Here is a 24,880-nt window from a genome sequence, read left to right on the forward strand (position 1 = left end):
TCGCCTCTCTCACGCCCTTGGGCCGCTCCCGGGCGCTGGCTTTATATTCCGCTTCCGACCCGCGCTTCGTCGTGGAGCGGAGCCGAGCCGGTGGATGTGCGGCAATAACATGTCTGCCTCGGCTCCCGCCGCCCGGAAGGCCACCGCTGCGGTGAGTGGCGGCGGCCGGAGCTCGGAGGGTCCCGCTCGGCCCGCGGTCGGTGGCCGCCCCTCTGGCCCGGTGACCTCGCCGGCGGGTTAGCGACCCGGCGTGGGGACGCTCCGCCCTGACGGGAGGAGGTGGCATGGTCGGCACGTCCCGGGCCCCGGCTGTGCGGGGAGAGCACTGGGTTCGCGGCCCGGGCCGGGGGGGGGTCAGCCCGACACCCCTTCCCAGCCCCGAGCCCGAGCCCTCCGCGTTGCGTGGCGCGTGCGGCGCGCGGGACCCCTGGGACCCCAGACCCCCGGGACCCCCGCTGGCCCAGCTGGGAATGACCTGCGTTAGTGCAGAGGCGCTCCCACTCGAGGTGGCTTTTTGGCATGTTTCTGTCTTGTTTGTGGACGCGGAAGACTTTGCTTTCTTAACCTTGCATTCTCATCCTAAATTAAAGAAGTTCGGAGGTTTCTTGTCTTATAAGATCAGAGGTGCTGTTTTTTTAGGAAACTGTACTTAAGGATCTCAAACTTGTTTTTACCTCCGGAAGTTGATTTTTGTGATGGAAAAGTTCTACAGTATAAAAGAGACCTTTCATGGTTTGACTTGAAAGAGACTTTGTCTTAGAATGTGATCCTTTGCACTTAAAAAGGTGGGACCTCTTTCTGTGCCGAAGCCCCACTTGAATGATCTTAGGAAGGACAAGGAGGGAGGTGAAGTCCTTTTGCCATGGGAGAAAGGTCTGTCGAGATGCGTTAACTTGCTGAAGGAGGTGTTCTGTAATTCTGGCTTCTCCCTTAACCAAAGCGGCAGCGTGTAACAATGGCGTGTGGATTGACCTAGGCATTGCTGATTAATTTTTCCTCTTTTCCTCCAGGTGATTTTCCTTCATGGATTGGGAGATACGGGGTAGGTACCATTATTTTAGCAACAGTAATAAAGTGGGGGTCATGCAATCCACCCTAAGCGATCAAAGGTTTCACATTTATGAACTCTTAAGATTGTGTAAAAGAAGATTGCTAGTAGCACTGTATTTCTCACAGCCCAGGAATAAGACAGTCTGTTCATTTTTGAAAACCCTCCAAAATTTCCCTTCATCATCTTGAATTTGTCATTTTTCAACTCTTGTTTTTGGAACATATTAAAATTGCAAACTCCTCCTTGAGTTGCTGTGGGTATTGGGTAGCAGAGAAGGATGGAATGTTTGAGCTTTCCAGAGGGTTAACATTTCAGGGCAGGTTGAGAAGAACTGGTTGATTTTGATAAGAGAGACAATAGCAATGTGCAGTCTGCAGCATTCTGAATGAGAGCTTAGATGTTCCCTTAAGAGAAAAAAAATCAGGTGAAGGGCCAGGGAGGCAACGCAATGATTTATTTGGAGGCTTATCAAACAAATTTTGCTGTGCTAACTTTAGATAAATGATTTATCTTTCACTGAGGCTTCTTCTACATTGAAAGATTTTGTTTTCAATTTAAATCAGTGAAACTTAGGTAGAGTTGTTACAGTATTGTAGAATTGGCAAAAAAACTGAAAATAGATAAATTTTGATAAAGTAGCTAAAACACTTAAATCTTCTTTACAGAGAGGTGTTGGGTTAAAATAATTTTTCTTATTTTTAGATTAAATTTTAAATGTTATTTCTAATCTTTTAAAAAATTTTTATTTTATTTATTTATTTTTCTTTATTGATTAAGGTATTACATATGTGACCTTATCCCCCATTGCCCCCCCCCCCCATTCCCTCACACCCCCCCCCCAGTATCTGTGTCCATTGGTTAGGCTTATATGCATGCATACAAGTCCTTTGGTTGATCTCTCCCCCTTCCCCCCACCCTCCCTTTGCCTTCCCTCTGCCTAATATTCTTGTATGCTTACTAAGGAGAGGTAACATGACACATACTTTGTATGGAGTAACAGAAAAGGTTGTAGGACTATGTTCTGGCAACCAGGTAGTCCTATGAAAATGACAGATTTATTTTACTAAAAAGAGGTGTAGAGAATTTTTAAAAAAATTTCTTTTGAAAATATGTCACCTTTTTTTTGGTGTATATTATTCTCTCTCATTTTTAAGAAAATGTTTATTGTTGAGATTATTACAGATGTCCTTCTTTTTTCCCCCCATTGGCCCCCTCCAACTGGTTCACGCTCCACCAGACCTTCACCACTCTATTGTCTGTGTCCATAGGTAATGCATATATGCATATAAGATCTTTGGTTAATCTCTTCCCACCCCCTCCCAGCCTTCCCTCAGAGATTCGTCAGTCTGTTTCATGTTTCCATGTCTCTGGTTCTGACTTATTTATCAGTTTATTTTGTGCATTAGATTCCTTGTTTGTTTATTTTGATTTTTAGATTCAATTGTTGATAGATATGTATTGTTCATATTTTTGGTACTTTTCTTCTTCTTTTTCCTCTTAAAGTATTTCATGTAATGCTGGTTTGGTGGTAGTGAACTCCTTTAACTTTTTCTTGTCTGGGAAGCTCTTTATCTGACCTTTAATTCTAAATGAGTAATCTTGGTTGTAGGTCTTTGCTAATCATCACTTTGAATATTTCTTACCACTCCCTTTCCGCCTGCAAAGTTTCTGTTGAGAAATCAGCTGACAGTCGTATGGGTGCTCCCTTGTAGGTAACTAACTGCTTTTCTCTTGCTGCTTTTAAGATTCTCTTTGTCTTTAACCCTTGGCATTTCAACTAAGATGTGTCTTGGTGTGGGGCTCTTTGGGTTCCTCTTGTTTGGGACTCTGCGCTTCCTGGACTTAGAAGTCTATTTCTTTCGCCAGGTGGAAGTTTTCTGTCATTATTTCTTCAAATAGGTTTTCAGTATCTTGCTGTCTCTCAAATGTTGGTATCCTTGAAGTTGTCCCAGAGAATCTTTACATTATCTTTATACCTTTGGATTCTTTTTTCTTTTTGTTCTTCTGATTGGGTGTTTTTTGCTTCCTCATATTCTAAATCATTGATTTGATTCTCGGAATCCTCTATTCTACTGTTGAACTTCTGTAAATTATTCTTCATTTCAGTTAGTGTATGCTTTTTCATGTCTTTGACATTCTCACTAAGTCCCTTGAAGCTCTCATTGAGTCTCTTGAAGCTCTCAAGATCCTTGAGCAACTTTATAACCTTTGTTTTGAAATCTGTATCCAGTAGTCAAACCTCGATTCTCGGATGTCTCCCATCTCGAGCAACTCGCTTCTCAACCTGACAACCCTTTCATGCTGATAGTTATATGATCAGTCACAAGTCTCTCAGGCGACAAGGAAGAGAATGTGCGAGTATGAATCAGTTAACCACTGTTAAAATCTCAGGATATTGTACTGTGAATACTTTCGTGTTTTTCTGCTTTTGTTGTTGCTAATTGTTATTATTTTTGTTTTTTATTGTACATTTTCTTTCCTTTTTGTTAAATTTTCATTTACATTTCATGTCCTTTTTGTTTTTAAAGTGTTTATAGATTAGGCAGTACATTAGACATATACTATATATAAGAAAGGATAAAACAGGGAATCATTTGGGGGTCTGGAACAGATTAATTCAATTTACATTGTTTCTAATGGGAAAAAATGATTCGGTTTTTGAACAGCCTTCTGGAACGAATTAAGTTTGAGAAACGAGGTGGAACTGTAGTTCCACTGTAGTTTGCTTGCTTCCATTTCATTTAATTCTTTTTCTGGAGATTTCTTCATTTGTTTCATTTGTAACATGTTTCTTTGTCTCCATATTTTGACTGCTTCCCTGTGTTTGTTTATGTATTAGGTAGGGCTGCTATGTCTCTTGGAATTGGTAGAGTGGCCTTGTGTAGTAGGTGTCCTGTAGGGCCCAGTGGCTCAGCCTTCCCAGTCACTTGAACTGGACACTCTAGGTGCGCCCCTGTGTGGGCTGGGTGGGCTGTATGCACAGTCTTGTTGTAGTTGAGCCTTGACTGCTGTTAGCGTCACTGTGAGGACCAGCTGCACCTACAGGGGAAGAGCTACTGTGGAGCAGAAGTTACTTCAGTGGGACTTCAGTGCTCACTGAGTCTACCCCTTGCGTGTGTCACTTGTGGATATGGAGAGTTGTAATCTGGTATGGTCTGAAGCTGTCCATCAGGTGCACTGGCTCTGGAGCCCCCCCTCCCCCCCCAGGTGCAAAGTCAGCCACTGCCTGGGGCCATAACAAAACTACAAAATAGATGGTTTAAAACAATAGAAATGTATTCTGATAGTTTAAGAGGCTAGAAGTTCAAAGTCGAAGTATCAGAAGGACTATATACACTCCCTCCGAGAACTCTGGAAGAATCTTTTGCCTTATCGTTTGTGATCGCTCCTGGCATTTCTTGGTTTGTAGCAACATACTTCTAATTTCCACCTCCCTCTTACATCAGCTTTTCAAATGCTGTTTTTGTGTTCTCTCTTCTTGATAAGGACACTGTTTACTAGATTTAGAGCCCGCCTTACCTCACTATGATCTCATATTAATCAAATTACCTGTGTAAACAGCCTGTTTTCCGAATAAGGTCATATTCTGAGGTTCCCGGTGAATATGAATTTTGGAGTTATTGTTCAACCAACTATACTAAGGTATTCTCACTTCTGTGGCCTTCTAGTTTCTCACTTTTCCTTCTTTCTGTATTATTTGCACAACTTTCTCTCCTGACACACATTTTTAAGGTCTGTAATTTTCTTTCCTTGTAATGTCTTTGGCTGGCTTTGGTACAAGAGTAATGCTGGCCTCAAAGAATGAGTTAGTGTTCCTTCCTCTCAAATTTTTTTGGAAAAGTTTCAGAAGGATGGTATTCTTTAAAGTTTGGTAGAATTCACAAGTGAAGCCATCAGAGCCCTTTTCTTTTGGGGGAGAGTTTTGATTACTGATTCAATTTCCTTAATGGTTATAGGTCTTCAGATTTTATATTTTTTCATGATTTAGTCTCAGTAGGTTTTGTGTTTATTAGATTTTGTTTGTTTTATCTATCCAGTTTTTTTGGCACACAATTGTTCATAATACTCTTATAATCATTTTTATTTCTCTTGACCAGTAAAAATGTACTCTGTTATTAATGATTTTTGTAACTTGAGTCTTCTCATTATTTTGTCCATCTAATTAAAAGTTTGTCAATTTTATTGATATTTTTGAAGAACCAACTTTTGGTTTCATTCATTTTCTCTATTGTTTTTCTATTCTCTGTTTTCTATTATCTCAGCCCTAATTTTAAAGTATTTCCTTCCTTCTGCTTAGCTTTGGATTTAGGTTTTTGTTTTTTTCTATTTCCTTAAGTTGTAAATTTTAAATTATTAGTTTGAGATATTTCTTTTTAATTAAAAAAAATGAAGTAACAACTGCAACACAGAAATACAAAGAATTGTAAAAAAATATTACAAACAACTATATGCCAACAAATTGGACAATCTGGAAGAAATGGATGAACACCTACAAACATAAAGTCTTCTAAAATGGAATCAAGAAAATCTGAACACACTGGTTACAACTAATGAAATCAAAGTGGTAATAAAAAGGAAAAACTCCCAACAAATAAAAGTCCTGGACCAGATGGCTTCACAGGTGAATTTTACCAAACATTCCAAGAACTAACACCTATTTTTCTCAAATTATTGCAAAAAATTCAAGAGGTGGGAAGACTCCCAAGCATATTTTATGAGGCCAGCATTATCCTAATTTCACAACCAGATAAAAACACTACAAATAAAAGAATTATAGGCCTATATCCCTGATAAACATAGATGCAAAAATCCTCAACAAAATATTAGCAAACCTAATCCAGCAATATATTAAAAAGATCACACACCATGATCAAATAAGATTTATTATTGGGGTATAAGGTTGGTAAATATCTGCAAACCAATTAACATAATACAAAATGAAGGATATAAACCACGTGATCGTGTCAGTAGATGCAGAAAAACACTTGACAAAGCCCAACACCTATTTATGATAAAAACTCAGCATAGTGGGAATAGAGAGAATATACCTCCACATAATACAGGCTATATATGATGAACCCACAGCTAATATCATACTCAAAGGGGACAAACTAAAAGCATTTCCCTTGAGATCGGGAACAAGACTAGGAGGTCTGCTTTCACCACTCTTATTCAACATAGTACTGGAAGTCCTAGCCACAATAATCAGACAAGAAGAAATAAAAGGCATTCAAATTGGAATAGAAGTAAAACTGTCATTATTTGCAGATGACAAAACTATATAGAGAACCCTAAAGATTCCACAAAAAACCTACTAGATCTAATAAACTCAGTAAATTAGCAGGATACAAACTAAATATTCAGAAATTGGTTACATTTTTATAAACCAATAATGAACTATTAGGCAAACTGAGAAAATAATCCCATTTACAACTATATCAAAAATTAAAAGTCCAGCTAGGTGGCTCAGTTACTTGAGCATCATCCAAACACCAAAAAGGTTGCGGGTTCAATTCCAGGTTAGGGCACATAGTTTGGTTGTGGGTTTGATCCCAAGTTGGGGTGCTTATGGGAGGCAGCCGAGTGATGTTTCTCTTGCACATTGGTGTTTCTTTCCCTCTCCCATACTTAGGAATAAATTTAACCAAGGAGGTAAAAGACCTATACTCAGAAATTTATGACACTGAGAAAGCAATTGAAGAAGATACAAATAACTGAAAGCATATACTGTGCACTTGCTCGTGTAGGAAGAATTAACATTGTTAAAATATCCAGATGACCCAAAACAATTTATAGATGTAATGTAGTTCCTATCAAAATATAATTGGCGTATTTCACAGAATTAGAATAAATAATCCAAACATTTATATGGAACCACAAAAGACCTCGAATAGCCACCGCATTCTTGAGAAAAAACAAAGTTGGAGGTATCACAGTACCTGATATGAAACTATATAATGAGGCTATAGTAATCAAAACAGCATGGTGCTGGCATAAAAACAGACATATAGGTCAATGGATCAGAATAGATAGCCCAGCCGAACCGGTTTGGCTCAGTGGATAGAGCGTCAGCCTGCCGACTGAAGGGTCCCAGGTTCGATTCCGGTCAAGGGCATGTACCTTGGTTGCAGGCACATCCCCAGTAGGGGGCGTGCAGGAGGCAGCTGATCGATCTCTCTCATCGATGTTTCTAACTCTATCCCTCTCCCTTCTTCTCTCTAAAAAAAAAAAATCAATAAAAAATATTAAAAAAAAAAATAGATAGCCCAGAAATAAACCCATTCCTATATGGGCAATTAATATTTGACAAAGGAGGCAAGAATGTACAAGGGGGTAAAGACAGTCTATTCATTAAGTGGTATTGGGAAAATTGGACAGATACATGAGAAAAAAACAAAACACTAGTCCACCTTTTTACACTAAATTTTGATATTCATGTTGAATTTATTATACAAGAACAAACTCAAAATGGATTAAAGACTTAAATGTAAGACTTGATACCATAAAACTCCTAGAAGAAAACAGGCAGTAAAATCTCAGACATTTCTCTTAGCAATATTGTTTTTTATATATCACCTAGGGCCGTGGTCGGCAAACCACGGCTTGCGAGCCACATGCGGCCCTTTGGCCCCTTGAGTGTGGGTCTTCCACAACATACCGCCACACTCAAGGGGCCAAAGAGCTGCATGTGGCTCACGAGCTGCGGTTTGCCGAGCCACAAGTTTGCCGACCTAGGGCAAGGGAAACAAAAGAAATTTTTTAAAAATGGGACCACATCAAACTAAAAAGGTTTTACACAGCCAACAATCAACAAAATAGAAAGACAACCTCCCAAATGGAAGAAGATATTCACCAATGATACAGCTAATAAGGGTTTAATATCCAAAATTTCTAAAGTACTCATATAACTCAACACTAAAAAAACAATCCAAATAAAAATTGGGCAGAGGATCTGAATGGTATTTCTCCAAAGAACATACAAATGGCCAATAGACATATGAAAAGATCAATGTCAGTAATCATCAGAGAATTGCAAATTAAAACTGCAATGAGATATCACCTCACACCTATCAATGCCAATCAAATCCACCAACAAGTGTTGGTAAGGATATGGAAAAGGGGAACCCTTGCATACTGGCCTGTGCCCTCTCACAATCCGGGACCCCTTGAGGGATGTTGGAAGCCCAGTGCACAGATTTGGCCCGATCCCCGCAGGCCAGGCCGAGGGACCCCACCAGTGGATGAATCCATGCATTGGGCCTACAGTATGCATATAAGATCTTTGGTTAATTTCTTCCCGCCCTCTGCCTCCCCACTTTCCTCTGAGATTCATCAGTCTGTTCCACGTTTCCTTAACTGTGTGTTGAGCGTCTGCCCTCTGGTGGTCTGTGTGTGTCATAGTTACCAGTCGAACGGTTGAACAGTCGCTTAGGCTTTTGTATATATAGATTACCAAGACATGGAAACCACCTAATTGTCCATCAGTGGATGAAGGAATAAAGAAATGGCACACACATGGAATATTATTCTGCCGTAAAAAAGAAGGAAATCCTGCCATTTGGAACAACATGGGAAACCCTGCCATTTGGAAAAAGACAGGAAAGACAAATACTACATTATCTCACATGTGGAATCTAAGAAAACAGAATTGTGGTTGCCACAGGCAGCTGTTGGGGGTATGTGTGAAATAGGAGAAGGTAGTCAAAAGATACAAGCTTCCAGTTATAAGATAAAAAAGTCCTGGAGATGTAATGGACTATATATTAACAGTATTGTATGATACATTTGAAAGGTGCTAAGAGAGTAAACCATAAGTTCTTATAAGAAAAATGTGTAACTTTGTTTTTGATGGATGTTAACTAAACTTATTGAGGTAATCATTTTGAAATATATACATGTATCAAATAATTTGTGTTGTACACCTAAGGTTAATACAATGCTATATGTCAGTTATATCACATAAGAAAAATGAATTTAAAAGACCCACAATGAGTTACCTCTTCACACCTACTAGGATGTCTGTAATAAAAAAGACAGATAATAACAAGTGTTGACAAGGATATGGGGAAATTGGTATCTTTCTATACTGCTTTTGAGAATATAAAATGCTTTGGAAAACATTCTGACAGTTTCTCAAACTGAAACAAAGTTACCACACAACCCAGAAATTCCACTCCTAGATATATACCCAAGAGAATTAAAAACATATCTACACAAAAACATGTACACAAATGTCCACCTCAGCAATAGTCATAATAGCAAAACAGTATAAACAACCCAAATGTCCATCAGCTGATGAATAGTTAAATAATGGTATAGCCATGCAACAGGATTTTATTTGGCCATAAAAAAGTAATTAAGTACTCTTACAATGTGGATGAATGAAAACAATATGCTAAGTGAAAAAAGCCAGTCACAAAGCATGATTCCATCTATATGAAATGTCCAGAGGAGGCAAATGTAGAGAGACAGAAAGTAGATTAGTGTGCTGCTGTTCCAGCCTACTACTAGAGCAGGGGGATTAGGGGAGCAAAAGGGGAGTGACTGTTAAGGGGTACAAGTTTGTTTTTTTATGTGATAAAAATGCTCTAAAATTGATTATGGTGATATTCTATATATATAAAAGCCTAAGTGACCGTTATCGGAACAACTGGTCAACCAGTTGCTAAGATGCACACTGATCACCAGGGGACACTCAACGCAGGAGCTGCCTGCCCCCTGGTGGTCAGTGTGCTCCCACAGCCAACCTCCTTTGGCCAACCAACCTCACACAGTCCCTCCCCCTCCCTTCCCCCTGCCAGCCAACTTCCTGTGGCCTCGATTGGGACTGGGCGAGACACCCCAATCGGCCCCAATCACTGGTCAGGCCGAGGGACCCCACCCATGCACAAGTTCATGCACTGGGTCATATATATATATATATATATATATACCTAATATGCAAAGTGTCTCCTCGGGAGTTCAACTGACTGGGAGTTTGATCGCTCGCTATGACGTGAGCTGACCACCAGGGGGTGGTGCGGAATGAAGGGAGACCCTGGCCAGCAGCCCCTAGGGACCCTACCAGGGCAGAAATTTTGTGCACTGGGTTTCTAGTTAGTGAATAAACCTGAAGACCTTTGAACTGTAGAGTCTATATCTTAAAGCTCTTGTACTTTACCACACTGGACTCTAGCTTTTTTATTTTTAGCCAAATGTATGTGTATATACATATGAGAGCTACGTAATGGCATGAATATTTAAAAAGTCATCCTTACTGGGAGGAGGGGAGTTATTGGGGGGGGGGGGGGAGAGGAACAAATGTAATCTGAACAATAAAGATTTAATTAAAAATTTAAAAAAAAATAAAAAATAAAAATAAAAAGTCATCCTTAAGAACCCTTTGGTGTGGAAAAAATAGCTGAGGTTTTACTGTTTTAAGAACAATTCTAAAATTAACATACAAAATTTAAAATTTTATTTTATTCTGTTTCTGTAGTCATCATTAACTTGTCTTTACATCCTAATAAACTTTTAAAGTGGCTTTACTTTATAAAATATAAATGTGTGAGGATGTCAGCCTCGTTAAGTCAAGCTTTTATTATATGGAGTAATGCTTTGAGGTACATAATTGAAACTATTCCAGTTTGGACTTTAACAGGTGGGAAATTGTGTTTTACAAGTGTTATTTTTAGTGACTACACATTTTCAAAGCTGTAATGAGCTAAAATAATAAAATGACGTTTAGGACTTATTTAGTTTCCCCCAATGATTGGCACCAAGCCTAAAATAGAAAACACAATAAACAAAAACAAAAAAGAGAAATTGAAACAGCATACATAAAATTAGTATTGGCAGTGACCATGGATGGCACATTTTATAATGTGCTATACTGTTATCTTTTGCAGGGGTAGAGATAGGTTTTTGTATTTTAAATGCTTGGAGTACCATGTTGAGAGGTCTCTGAGTGGCACAAAGTGTGGTAAATTTCTGGTCTGGGACCAGAATCTGGTAGTGGCAGCTCATAAACCAGGTATTTATCACTGCTGCATAATATTGCTTCTTTTGTACATTAAAATGCAAGTATACTATTTGCAAAGCTAATTAAGTTTATTTTTAATAGTGTAGTAACCATAAAGAGATACCAGACAGCTGATTTACTTTACTCCTATGAGGTTTTTTAAAAATATAAAATGTGAATTATGTCTTGCCTAATTTGTTAGGCACATTATAAAGTTATAAAGAGATAAAGATATATTTTGTAAATTCTAAAGACCTGTGGAAATACATGAAAGAAAACAATTCTTTTCAGACATCACAAGAAATTACCTTTATCCATAGATAAAGTTGAAACAATAGTCTTTGGGCTGTTTCTAGATTGGTGCTGGTATTTTAATAGCATCGATGGCCCACACTTTTAAGGTATTTTAAGGGGTTAACATTTATTTTCACAAACTTTTTAGTAATACTATTCTGATACGAGTTTACTGAGCATTAACAAAAACAATATCTAATGGCATTGTTAAAATAATTTCTCTACCAGGCATGGATGGGAAGAAGCCTTTGCACGTATCAGAAGATCACATATCAAATATATCTGCCCGCATGCGTAAGTATTTTTAATCTTTAGGCTTGTGATTCGGAATCTGGAGAGGAATAATTGTAATAGCTTTACTTTTCTAGAAAAGCATTTGAATATAATTAATTTTTATCTTTTAAATATTCAGTTTAAAAATAATGATTAGAGTACACCTGAACTTAATACAAAGTAATATTGAATGTAAACTATAATTGAAAAATAAAATTTAAAAATAGTAAAAAAATAAAGATTAATGCCCGGCTGGGGTGGCTTGGATAGAGCACTGTACACCAAAAAGGTTGCGTTTTTTATTCCTGGTCAGGGCACATACTTAGGTTCCAGAGTTGATCAAGTCCATAATCTGGGCATGTGCCCTGACTGGGAATGGAACGGTGACCTCCTGGTTAATGGGTTGAAGCTCAACCACTGAGCCATACCAGTGGGGCAAGTCTGTACATCAAAGGCTGCTAAGAAGACAAATGGGATTATATACATGCCAGTAGCTTAGTAATTCATCCTCAGAAGTAGTAGTAGCAGTTGAGGTGATAAATATAAAAGTGGAAATGGAAAGAGGAAATATACCTGAGATTAGGTAAGAAAACAGTCCGGTTTCCAAGAAACAGAACTGTTGATTATATTGGAATTTTTGCTATGTTGTTACTGGCCCCAGAATTGAATTTGGTTTAAGGCTGTTTCCCAACCTAGGAAAATGTTATTTCTCAAAGAAATTTTCTTGAGAGTTTATAACCTCTAAGGTATACTTGTTTCACGACTCAGGAAAATCGTGGTGAGATGTAGTCCTAGCGTATTTCTTTTTCTTTTTCTTTTGTACCTAGTTACATTCAGGTTGTCCAGCAAGTTTTTCATCACAAACTTGAATTGGGTGTAAAGAACACTTAGGCAAAACTTATATATCTCTTATTTAATGATCTCTTAAACAAGCAGGTATATATAGCTAAGAACTAGAAAACAAGCAAAAATGTAATCTGAGCATATGGGAATTGATGCCCTAGTTACTAGAATCTACCTGTTTAACAGATTGCTCATATCTTTAGCCCCTTAGCCAGAGTTTCATATTTTATTCATTTCCAACTGTCCTGGCGACTGGTTTTCCTTCTCATGTTTGGTTTGAAAGTACTAAGTGAGGGTGTTGAGAAAGGAAAACGTTTTTTTATTTGTCAAACTTAGATCTTTCTAGCTGCTGCTCTGTTTTCAGAACACACTTGAAGAGTATGCAGAACCGACCCGTACAGGTGGGGACGCAGTGAAAACACCTCAGACGTTAAAATCGTAGCAGTTTTGCATAAGCCTCAAGTAATTATCTTTAATTGATGGAATTTTGTGAGGTTTTATGCTTTGTTAAGTTGTTCTGATTTTGCTATTTTTTTTCTTTCCATGTAGACCAGTTATGCCTGTGACATTAAATATGAACATGGCCATGACTTCTTGGTAAGTAAGAACTTACTTATTCAATAAGAACTTTTTATTTATATTTAGTTTTCTTGATCAGAGGTACTTTTGTGTATAGCAATGTTTAATTAGCTCATTTAAGTGGCAAAGTTATATAATTCACTTTAAATTCCACCTTTATTTAATTATTTAAGTTTTTATATTTTAGATTCAGGGGTAAACCTCAGAGACTGCACCAATAGATAGAGAAACAGGAGAGAATTGGGTGAATAGAAATACTGCTTGATAAACAGTAACCAAACTGTTGATTTCAGTAAGCAAACATTGAATGACCCCAGGTAGCAATTACTCTGGTTAAGCAACGGCTTCTTTACACTTCTATTTCTTCCCTTTTGGGGAAGATTGATCAATTTTTTTAGGAAACCATTTCCTCTTGGGCCCTCTGAAGATATTTTTGCTATTCCCCATGTAGCAAGTAGATAGAGTCAGTTCTTCATTTCTTTGAACCACTTCTAAACTTTGATTTTGTTTCCTGCAGTTCTCTGAGACTTCTGCCACAGGTCTTTTAAAAAATGATGATTTTGACACCCGATTAGTATTCTCCTTTCCACTCTATTTCATGCCACCATTTTATCTTTTGAGTGACTAGAGGATCCAATGTAAATGACTCGTTCACAACCTTGACTGGCTTGTTACTTACTTCCTTGGCTCTTCTCTTCTACAGTGACATTTTCTTCCTCACCGTGGTCATCCACAGTCATCCTTGGGCCTTGTCATCTGGAACTGTGCCATCTCTGAAGTCACTTAATTCAAACCTGATATTAAGAATAATTACTCATCTCTTGAGTTTGCTTCCCTGTTTCCACACCATTTTTTCTTAGACCTCATCAGGACTTCCAGTCTGCTGTCCTCCTGCTTGTTCCCACCCATCTCTAACCCATCCCTGCTCTTTCTTTTTTATGAACTTTAGATTCCTTGGTGACTTTTATAGGTTCCTGCCTACCTTGGCTTTTGGTTTTTTAAATCTTCTCTCTCTGGCAAAATTCCTGTCCAGAACCAGAATTTCTACCTAATGTCTCTAGAGATCAGAATAAAAGAACATAATCTGATAGAGAAGTAGAAAGGGCCAAAGGAAAGCTTCTCTTGGTCTCTGGTTTGAAGTGTCTACAATACGTAATGAAAAAGTTTTGCAGAGTATGGATAAAGATCAGTATAAATAACTATGTTCAAAAGGTATGAGTAGTGCATGCAAAAATGACATAATAAAGTAGCTCTATTCCATGGGGTTGACTTATACAATAGAAGAGGAAATGAGTGGCTGAAATTTATTGCAAACTTCTTAGGAGTATGGGTTGAGATTCCTGCTTGGGTGCAAGATTGGACTAGATTATCTCCTAGTTATGCTTATCCTAAAATTATGTAGCACTGTGACTTAACATTAGAATCCATATCTAGTTGGGATGAAAGGAACGTATAGAATGTCAGTCATGCATTTAATTGTTTCAACTCTGAAGACATTTTGAATTTCATGTTCTAGAGAATACGTTTGCCAGTCCTTTTTATCCCAACTACCACGAGTTTAGTAAAACATACCTACCATGAGTAGATATTCTTTTAAGATTTTGCCTTATTTTCCAGGTTTGATATTATTGGGCTTTCACCAGATTCACAGGAGGATGAACCTGGAATTAAACATGCAGCAGAATATGGTAAGTACAGAGTAGTTTTATAAACCAAATCATTCTTATACTTTTTAGTAGACTCAATAATTTTATTGATGTTGATGAAATATTACACAATTATGTGAACTTGGGAGGTGGTGCTGTTTCCTTTCTTTCTGATCACTCTCTAACTTGTTTGCCACATGGACTCACTTAACTATGCTCAGTGAAGGTGAGGTGGACAGAGAGGAATGGCAGTTATTACACTTTAACTGTTGGATAATTCATTTTGCTTTGGATTACATATCAAATGGAGAAAATAACAAAATGTTTAATATCTGTTGCCAGTTATCTTCATTAAGGAGACTTGAAATAAGGATGAAAATAATGATATAATGATGTGAACATTAAATAATGGTTAATTTTAGTGTGGTAATATTTAAAAAGTTAGATAATTCTTATAAATCATCTCATTTAACATTCCTATGAAATAAGCGTTAGCTCTACTTTATAGAATCTCCAAAGTCTGTTCTCTGGTTAGTATTCCATGCTGCCTTATGAATGTCTTAATTTTGCTTATTTTTGTGTGAAAACATAAAGAAGACAGACTGCCCAGCTAGTGTGGCTCAGTGATTGATTATCAACCCATGAACCAGGAAGTCACAGTTGATTCTCTGTCAGGGAACATGCCTGAATTTCAGGCTCGATCCCCAGTGTGGGGAGTGCAGGAGGCAGCCGATAATGATTCTCTCTCATCATTGTTGTTTCTCTCTCTCCCTCTCCCTTCCTCTCTGAAATCAATAAAAATATATTTTAAAAAAATAAAGATCAATGGAAAAAATATCCTCAGGTAAGGATTTAAAAAGAAAGAAAAAAAGATAAAAACTATAATCCTATAGCTAGGTATTTGTCAAACAATAATAGATGACAAAAACATGTGTTGGGTATGGGAATGAGTTGTGAGACCCTGTGGAAGATGGGAGCTTGGCTTTGTGAAAACAGGTGGGCCTGGTGAGTCCAGAGGGGAAAACATTCTGTCCTCGTGATAGGATTGGCCTAGGACATACTTGAGATTTCTTTCCTCTCCGAGGTAATGTAATATTGGAGAGCATTAGGCTCAGGCTCAGAGCTGGAAAAGAAAGGAGTCTCTAGTTGAGGGCTGAGAGTCTGTGCTACAGAATAAAGAAGAGTGCTCAGTCAGGTTAGGTCCAGGGAGCACAGTGGTTCTCTGGCCCTGCTGCAGAAATTAGAACCCACTACTCCACAACTGACTGCTGCCATTAGAGTTTGTTAACTTTATCTCAGCAGTTGGTGTACCCATGGCATGTAAAACTGCGAAACTGAGGGAGAATACTCCCAACAGCACCCGACTAGCTAGCAGCTAACATTCACCAAGCCCCAACCAACCACAGCCTTCCCGCCTCACACATGGGCTGTTTCTGCCACTTGTGCATCTGTCAGAGGCTGTGCAGTCTCCCCTAAGTAAATCCCTCAGACTTTTCCACAGTTCTTTCATTCCTTAAATCTTCTTAATTGTTCTCTAGCCCATTATCCCAGGCCTTAGTCAAGGCACCTCTAGCTTTTCATACTAATTCTAATGAAGAACTAAAATATATACAAAAACAAAATAACTTTTAATTTGGGCATTTGGGTTTTTGCAGTGATGTAATAAAAGCATATTTTTGTGTGTTTTTTAAATAAAAAGGAAATGTAAAGGTGGAAATTTTAGTCTTAAAAAATTAAAGTCTTACATATATGTAAAAAATGAAAGAAAATAAATTTGTTAAAGGTGCATTTATTCCCAAAATTCAGAACTGATTATAAAGAAATGGACATTTGAGGAGGTATCAAGTCATATATTTAGTGATGTGTGCCAACACAAATGTATTTTGCAGAAAGAAAATAACTCATTTGTTTCTTTTACTGGCTATAGGAAAATATAATACTGTGCTTTTAAAAAAATAATAGAATGAACTGTTTAAACACTGTAAATCACAAACCATGCAATCTGCTTACTTAAAATTTTAAATTATAACTTTTAGGTACAAATGCCTTTGGTCCCTTGAAGAGAGAAATATAAAATGTATATGAGCAGAATTGGCCATGCATAAAAGAATATTCATATATTGATGAAATAACTGTTTTACAAATTATGTAATAAGAAACAATTGAAGTGTAAGCACCACATGCAAAATCTGAGTTTTATCATGAAAATGCATTCTAATTTTCTATTTTAATAGAATGCTTCAAGTTTTTCACTTTAATATACTTTGTTTTGACCTTTAATATACTTTGTATTTTACTGTCATTAAATATTTTTTCTATTTAAATTGTATCAATGACCTTAACTGTGAAAGTATTAGTAATATCACTTTCATGTTGTTTTTAGTAAAAACTTTGATAGACCAAGAGGTGAAGAATGGCATTCCTTCAGACAGAATTGTTTTGGGAGGATTTTCTCAGGTAAGATAAAGTTTGGGTGGTATGCCAGTGCCATCAGTATATTTATCTAGAAGTCAGTGGCTTCAATTCAATCCTTTTCTATAAGATCTCCTCTTTTTAGAAGATGTTATAGAAACTGATGTACTACTTACCTTTAACGCTGGATTAAGTTCGAATGGATTAGAAATAACTATTAATTGAGAGAATACTTATACTCTTTTGCTTTTCTAGTTTTCTCTTTTCAGCAGCTTTACTGTATGCAGCGGTCTGTGGACCACTGGTGGTCCGTGAGGTCTGAAAGGTTGGCAACTGCTGGCATAGAGTATATCTTGAAAATAGATTTATTAAGTAAATTGATTGGAATCTGATATGTTAACACTCTATAGCTCTTTAAACAAAACTCTAAATAGAGGTATAAAGCCCATGAATAGGAGGAGAGACTACTGATAGGAACAGGAAGGTAGAAGACAAGAGAATTTCTTCCCTCTTTTTGTCACAGATTCCCATTGGTTAAGCCCTGCAGATTCTCCTGCAATTACTGTGGAGTTTTTGAGTTTGCATATTTCAATTCCAGCCACACAAAGAAACAGACTGACAGTCACTGAGTCCCAATTTCAGAATCTTGGGAGAAGGAACATAAATACCTCAGTTGAGAAAGGATCTCACGTTTTCATGTGACCTAGTGACTTGTGGGCGTGGCCAGTGACATGGCATCTAGATGACTGATGGGTATGCAGTTCCCAGGATGCAGGGTGGTGTGAGCTGGGTAGGCATACTCTAAAGGTGTCTGCTACATAGTCTTCATTATCTTGAATTACTGTTTTGGAAAATAATACCAGTTTAAGACGAGTTTTGATTTTATACGAAGACTTTTCAGAGGAGAAAATAGTAACTATGAATCTATAATGCTTTTAAGGCAGTTGTAAGTGCAGCAGTTAACTCGGATTAACTGTGTCTTGACTGACTGGGTGGTTGCTAAGTTCTCACAGTGGTCTTCAGTGTAGAGAATCATGTGCTTTAGGACACAGTGGGGTGTGCATGTAATTCTACTTGTTTGCCTGATTTGATTTGACATCAGCCACCCAGTTTGATTTTTTGATCGACATTATTAATAATAGGAAACTTCTTAAGTTGCTGTTAACAAAGGATGTGTTGTTCCATTGACTCTCCCTGCTTGTCTTTCTAGGGAGGAGCTTTATCTTTATACACTGCTCTGACCACACAGCAGAAACTGGCAGGTGTCACTGCGCTCAGTTGCTGGCTTCCACTTCGGTCTTCATTTCCACAGGTAGTCTGATTGCTTCATGCCACATTACATTACTGAGCTAAGAGACAGCAGATAGCGTTGGGGAGAGGGTCATTTTTTTTAATCAACTTTATTTTTTTAGAGCAGTGTTAGGTTCACAGCAAAATGGAGTGGAAAGTACAGAAAGTTCCCACATACATGCACAGCCTCCCCCCCGTCCCGTTGACATTCTGCAGCACTGTGACACATTGATTACAATCAATGAACCTACATTGATACATAATCACTCAAAACCCAGAGTTTATATTATCATACTTTTTTGAAAAGAATTTTGTAAAACTTTTAGTAATATATTTTTTTTATTGATTTCAGAGAGGAAGGGAGAGGGAGAGAGATAGAAACATCAATGATGAGGGAGAATACTTGATCAACTGCCTCCTGCTTGCCCCCTACTGGGGATTGAGCTGCAACCTGGGCATGTGCCCTGACTAGAAATCAAACTGTGACCTCCTGGTTCATAGGTCAATGTTCAACCACTGAGCCATGCTGGCCAGGCAGAATTTTCTTAGACTTTTGTGATGTATTACTAGGCTTTATGAGTTCACTACATTGTCTTCATTGTAGATTACATAGAATGGAATAAGAAATAAGTCCTGTTGTCATAAATCTTATATTTAAAGAGGTTGATACATTTTAAGATATATAAAAATTAGGGCTATTTTTTACATATAGAAATATTTTTGAATGTTCAGTATGCTGATAGCAGATTTTGTAAAATAAAATATAATTTCTAAATACCCAACAAGGTAGAGCAGTATATAGTATACATGAGAGGTGTAGACTTTATTTTCAAATTTGTCTTTAAATCTAGGGTTTTTTCTTGTCATTCTATAGTATCTCTTTGGTTACATAGTAAGTGCTATTTATTTACTTTGTTTATTTTATTTGTTTATTTATTGGAAGGGAGAGAGAGAAAGAGAGAAAGAAACATTGATTTGTTGTTCTACTTACTTATGCGTTCATTGGTTGATTCTTGTGTGTGCTCTGACCTGGGATCCGTTCGGCAATCTTGGCTTATTGGGATGATGCTCTAACCAACTGAGCTACCTGGCCAGGGCTTAACCATCTTACTTAAGTCAATTCAATAAGAACTGAGAACAACATGGGTCAGCTAAAACATACCTCTCATGTCAGGACAGTGTGAACAGATAAAGAATAGAATCTCCTTCAAGGAACCAATTTATTGGGAAAACATAAAATATATGACAGGGTAATCCATATGTCCTATAACAGTTTAAATAAAAATATATGGAGATTATAAGGATGGCAGGAATTTTATTTCTATGGTCAAATATAACCTATAAAATAAGTAATAACATGTCGTATGCACATATCTATAGTTTTAAATGCCTGGCTTAATGTTCTATATATTTGAATAAATAATACTAGTTTTATTTTGTTTTGTTGTTTTTGCAGGGTCCTATCAGTGGTGTTAATAGAGATATTTCTATTCTTCAGTGCCATGGAGATTCTGATCCTTTAGTTCCTCTAATGTTTGGTTCTCTTACTGCTGAAAAGCTAAAAACATTGGTAAATCCAGCCAATGTAACCTTCAAAGTCTATGAAGGCATGATGCACAGTTCATGTCCACAGGTAAATGTTTGGAAACAGTGATTATAGAGACGTAATTTGCTGCTTTTTCCATGTGATATTTCAAGATAAATAATATTTGACCATTTGGGGCTTTAAAGGAGTTAATGAATTCACTCTGAGTCATAGGTTAGCAGGACTTAGATCAAAGCTTCTTCAATTTAATTCAACAAACATTCACTGATTTCCTATTACATGTAAGCATTGTACATAATTCTAAGACCAAAAAAAACCCATTTCCTTTTATTAAAATTTAGACAGGATTCATTAACATTAAAAATTTAATAGGGGAGAAGGATATGGGGAGGATATATATCCAAGTAACTGTATAGAAAACAGATGTGATATGTGTTCTATTGGAAGTTTTAAAAAGTTACTTGGAAAACTGAGGAGAGTGAGATTAATTTTATCTTAGGAGACACTGGGTCATGATGAAAGAGTTAGATTTTGAACACAGGGTAGGATTTAGGTAGTAAGTGTGCAGAGAAAGGACTGTAGGACAGGAGAAGCAAGCTGTCCCATTAGGCTGTAGTCTTATGAAAAGCTAGGTGTCATAGAATAGAGACAGAGAGGAAAGATTCGATTGTACAGAGCTTTTATGCTGTGTTGAGAATGGACTTGTTCTCTAAACAGCAGAAAGCCACTGACTTTTTTTTTTTTTTTTTAATCAAAGCAAAATGTAATGTATATTCTGGAAACAAGTGAAGCAGAATCCACTAGGATTTAGTGATTAATTCTATGGAATAGGAAAGGATCAATGAGGCCTTATATTTCTAGCTCAGATGATTAAGATGATGCCACTCATAAAGTATGTAGTACAAGGAAAAGTTTTAGGGTAACAGGAAGGAGATATACTTACTAAGTTTAATGACCATAAGGGAATTGGTATACTCCCATTACAGTATATCAGGATGGATATTGGAAATACTTGTCTGAAGCTCAAGCCTTTAATCGAGGTTTAGAATAATTATCAATATTATTGATCAATGAAGAATCACAGGGATATCATGAGAAAAAAATCCAAGGGATAGAACTTTGGAGGAGTTCAAAGGAGTTAAGTGTTGAGTGAGAGTACAGGAAGAGAGAATTTCTGAGTGGGTGGGAACAATAACTGATGATTCAGAGACTGATTAAGGAGAAATAGGCCAGGAAGAAACTATCCAGTAAGAAGGCACCTCAGATGTTTGGGGAGATAGAGCCAAACTACAATAGAAAGTCGGGAAATGAGGAAGTAGAGGCAACCTGTATAAACCTTGTTAAAAAAAGGTTTTGGTAAAATGGGAAAAGAGTAGAAAGTTTCTTTATTTAACAGGATGGGAGAAAGAGACCCTGATAGGTTGGGAGGAAAGAGGGTCTAGAGCAGTGGTTTTCCAACCACTTTGTATCACAAGGACTCCAGAGCTTAATAAACATACAGACTCCCAAACTCCAAATGCAGTGATTCTGATTCAGCACATTGGGGGTTTGGGGTTGAACTCAGGCATCTGTGTTTGTATGGGGATTTTTTTTTAAAATAAAAGCTCCTTAAATGATATTTTATGCCATCACATTGGTGGACACTGGATGAATAATTAGGAGCAGAAAGTGAGAAGAGGTAGAAAAGTAGGAGATGGTGTCACAGGAAACTTTTAAAGGACTTTAGAGTGTTGTAAAATAGATCACTTTTGTGCTGTGGCTTTTTTTTCTGAGTAAAGTAAGGTTGGAGGCTCTCTGCATTGCTGACTTGTGGGGGCTAAGCCTTGAAATACTAGAGTTGATTGGAGGAAATGAAATGTGTTTGGGGGAAGTGAGACAACTGTGAGACAGATGCAGGGGTCTTTTAGGAAAGGTTTTGCTGTCATAAATATTTGGTTATATTAATTTTCATATCTTTCCAGGCTTATCTTAGGTGCTTGCTATCTTTCTAATGGTTGATTATATCAAAATCCTGATGCAAGGCCAAAAATATTTTATGCTGTGGATTTAGCATTTCATTCTCATGAGAGAATGTTAAAAGCTAGGCCTTCCACATATATGTAGTTGGCAGTCATTGTATACTTCTTAATACTTCTCATTATTGTCACTTCTAAGCCCCCTTCATCCCTCTGCACCCCCATGTTTTATTTGTTCAAGTATAGCAAAATGCAGTCCATTTTCATGGGAGTAGATACTAGATGTGAGCCATATTGAATGTACAATAATAATCAGAGAAAATGATCTGAAATTTCTATTGGAGCCTCCTTCCTCTGTTACAACTTTTTATTTCATCGTAGTAGTAAAAATGTTGTTTCACATTATGTACACACACCATGGATTTAGTTAGTGGTATTTCAGTGGGGATTTAATCTCTGATTTGTGTAACTGCTTATTAAATCACTTTATTCCAAACAGGAAATGGTGGATATCAGGCAATTCATCGATAAAATCCTACCTCCAGTTGATTGACATCACTAAGGCGCCTTTGTGTAGAAGTACACACCAGCATCGTTGTAGTAGAGTATAAACCTCTTCCTGTGCCGGATCTTGAAAGTTATAATGTTTGCAATGTTAAAATCTTTTGCAATTACACACCAATGACACAGTCTAAATAACATCTCCTTGTGAAAATTTATGATCTTGAAGGTTTCAGTACATGAATTTGTGTTAACATGATCCAGAATATACTAGCATTAGCATAGGTGAAGCAGCTAGCTTCTTTCCCCACAAATGTAATTCGGCAAAATAATAAAATATTACATCAGATATTTCTATTAACATCATTTGAAAATTATTAGTCTGCTTAATGAAAACTTGTTTGGGGATAAATGAGCAGTTAAGATATAAACTATTTATGAATGCTGTGACTTAGTCTGTGGACTTACTCCAAAATTACTTAGTCACCATGCAGTATGTGTATTTTTTATATTTGTATTCAGATATACTTAATGATTATAATACATAAAAAGAATGAGGTGTAACTACATTATTCCTAATAATAGGAATATTGCTTCTAAGTGTCAATAAAGAGTAACATTGCTCTCTTCAATGAATGGGCCTTTTATTTTGGGGACCAGGCTTTTCTTTCCCCATTACAATTTCTTTAAAATTGTATTTATTTATTGAATTTAGAGAGAGAGAGGTAGGGAGAAAGAGAGAGAGAGAGAGAGAAACATTGATTTGTTGTTCCATTTATTTATACATTCATTGGTTGATTCTTGTATGTGCCCTGATGGGATCGAAACCACAACCTTGGCATATCGGGACGACGCTCTCACCCACTGAGTTACCCAGGCAGAGCACAATTTCTTAATATTCTATTTTCCTGTCTAGAAAACAAATGTATTCTTTCCTTTTATCCTTCATAACAGACCAAATATTGCCTCCTTGCCATAGACATCTGCTGTCAGTATATGCTGTAATTTGACATTCTGAATCACAAACATGATGGTATTTAAAATGTATTTACACTTATATAAAGAAACCAAACATCACTTCAGACTTCCTACATTACTTATTTTTTAAACTGTACCTAGTCCAAAGTTATACCTATATAGTTAATAGAATCTTCAGTCTAGGTAAGGAATAATTCTGTGGTTGTATTTTTCTGTAATTAACTCAAATAATTATTAGGTCATAGTCCAGAATGTTCTGGAAGATTTAAGACCGATCTTAAAAACTGTATTTCTAAGATGATTTGCTCTAAGATGATTCTCCTTGTAGCAGAGAATTTTAGTTTGCATATTTTATACATATGTTTGAAGTCAGCTACTGTAGGAAATGAACAGTCCATTAGAAGAATTTGCTTTACTTTCATCTGCCAATGAATTTATTTGAAATTTTCACTTTAATCAGATGGTTTAAAAAAAAAACCTTTGTGCAAATATAAAAGAAGCAATTACTTGATTTTAAATAGTTGGAATTTTTAGATTATTGGTAAAAACTATTTGAAAACAAATTTATCGGCAATGAAGGTTAGTCAGAACTCAATGCATATGGTTACCACACAGTTTAATGTGTAACAAAAATGTACGCTTTGTATTTCTGAACTGTTATCATTTTTCTTCTGTATTCCAACGGACTAAAACAATGTTAGGAATGCACCTTTATTATAATTTAGTAATGGACTATGTAGAATGTTAATAATGAAGCCATATGTTTATGTCTGGATTTAAAATTTTTAAACAATCATTTAATAAGTCTTTTTGATTTACCTTGAAAAATATAAATTTGTTTCAGTTATACAGATCAGCAAGATATGATTTATAGTAAGAGATATTCTGTTGAAATGTGCTGTAATGTGGGAAAAATAAATTTTTCCACTTTCTATTAATGTGAAATAAAATGTAATTCTCACTTTTCTGTGACTGCTTTTTTGAAGATTGCTTTTAACATTTGGGTTTGCTTTGGAATGACGGTCTATAATGAAAAGGTGGAAAATGTCAATGTAATCACAAGAATATACATTTAGAGAGAAATGGAATAGAACCGAGCATGAGAAAAGCTCTCGCTATGCAATTTTAATAAGCTAAAAAAAAATTCTTTATTTTTTAGCATTCCTAAACTATTTAAGAAGTTTTATTTGGTGTTTTCTTTTATCATCCTTTTATAGAATATTCATGGGATTTTTTAAATTAGTGTCATAAATCAGTTATCCAAATATTTTTCTCTTTTTAAAGAAATTTTTTCTTTTTCAATTATAGTTGACATTCAATACTATATTAGTTTGAGGTGTACAACATAATGGTTAAACCTTTATATAACTTGTGAAATGATGCCCCCAATAAGTCTTGCATCCACCTGACATCATACATATAGTTATGACAACATCTTTGACTATATTCCTTAAACTGTACTTTATATCGCCATGACTATTTTGTAACTGCAAATTTGTATTTCTTAATCCC

The 24,880-nt window shown here is 36.7% G+C and overlaps 1 protein-coding gene and 1 long non-coding RNA gene across 4 annotated transcripts in view; one reads left to right on the forward strand and one right to left on the reverse strand.

The window, feature by feature from the left end:
* The window catches only part of LOC138993232 (uncharacterized), a 31,887-nt gene extending 17,190 nt beyond the window's left edge, over positions 1-14,697 (reverse strand). The window contains exons 1-2 of the long non-coding RNA XR_011468253.1: positions 14,617-14,697; positions 13,720-13,834 (exon numbers count right to left, since the gene is read on the reverse strand). This is a non-coding gene — a long non-coding RNA (uncharacterized lncRNA). The remainder of the gene's footprint in view (positions 1-13,719; positions 13,835-14,616) is intronic.
* LYPLA1 (lysophospholipase 1) lies at positions 1-24,334 on the forward strand. Of its 3 annotated transcripts, XM_070392342.1 has the most exons (9): positions 1-151; positions 1,011-1,042; positions 11,574-11,639; positions 13,011-13,058; positions 14,658-14,728; positions 17,070-17,143; positions 18,309-18,410; positions 19,845-20,021; positions 22,389-24,334. In XM_070392342.1, the coding sequence occupies exons 1-9, from the start codon at positions 95-97 to the stop codon at positions 22,440-22,442; spliced, it is 681 nt and encodes a 226-aa protein (XP_070248443.1). In that variant the 5' UTR covers positions 1-94; the 3' UTR covers positions 22,443-24,334. The 3 variants fall into 3 exon arrangements, with proteins under 3 accessions (XP_070248443.1, XP_070248445.1, XP_070248444.1); XM_070392344.1 differs by lacking the exons at positions 1-151; positions 1,011-1,042 and adding an exon at positions 5,412-5,672; XM_070392343.1 differs by lacking the exons at positions 1-151; positions 1,011-1,042; positions 11,574-11,639 and adding an exon at positions 12,585-12,923.
* Positions 24,335-24,880: the final 546 nt, after the last annotated feature.

The sequence above is a fragment of the Myotis yumanensis genome, unplaced genomic scaffold (assembly GCF_028538775.1).
Source record: "Myotis yumanensis isolate MYYU_CA2020_CCGP unplaced genomic scaffold, mMyoYum1.0.hap1 SCAF_15, whole genome shotgun sequence".
Classification (NCBI taxonomy): Eukaryota; Metazoa; Chordata; class Mammalia; order Chiroptera; family Vespertilionidae; genus Myotis; species Myotis yumanensis.

Coding starts and splice junctions, on each gene's coding strand:
- LYPLA1 (XM_070392342.1), top strand. CDS start 95: ATGTGCGGCAATAACATGTCTGCCTCGGCTCCCGCCGCCCGGAAGGCC. Junction 152..1,010: donor CCCGGAAGGCCACCGCTGCG/GTGAGTGGCGGC, acceptor CTTTTCCTCCAG/GTGATTTTCCTTCATGGATT. Junction 13,059..14,657: donor AACATGGCCATGACTTCTTG/GTAAGTAAGAAC, acceptor CTTATTTTCCAG/GTTTGATATTATTGGGCTTT.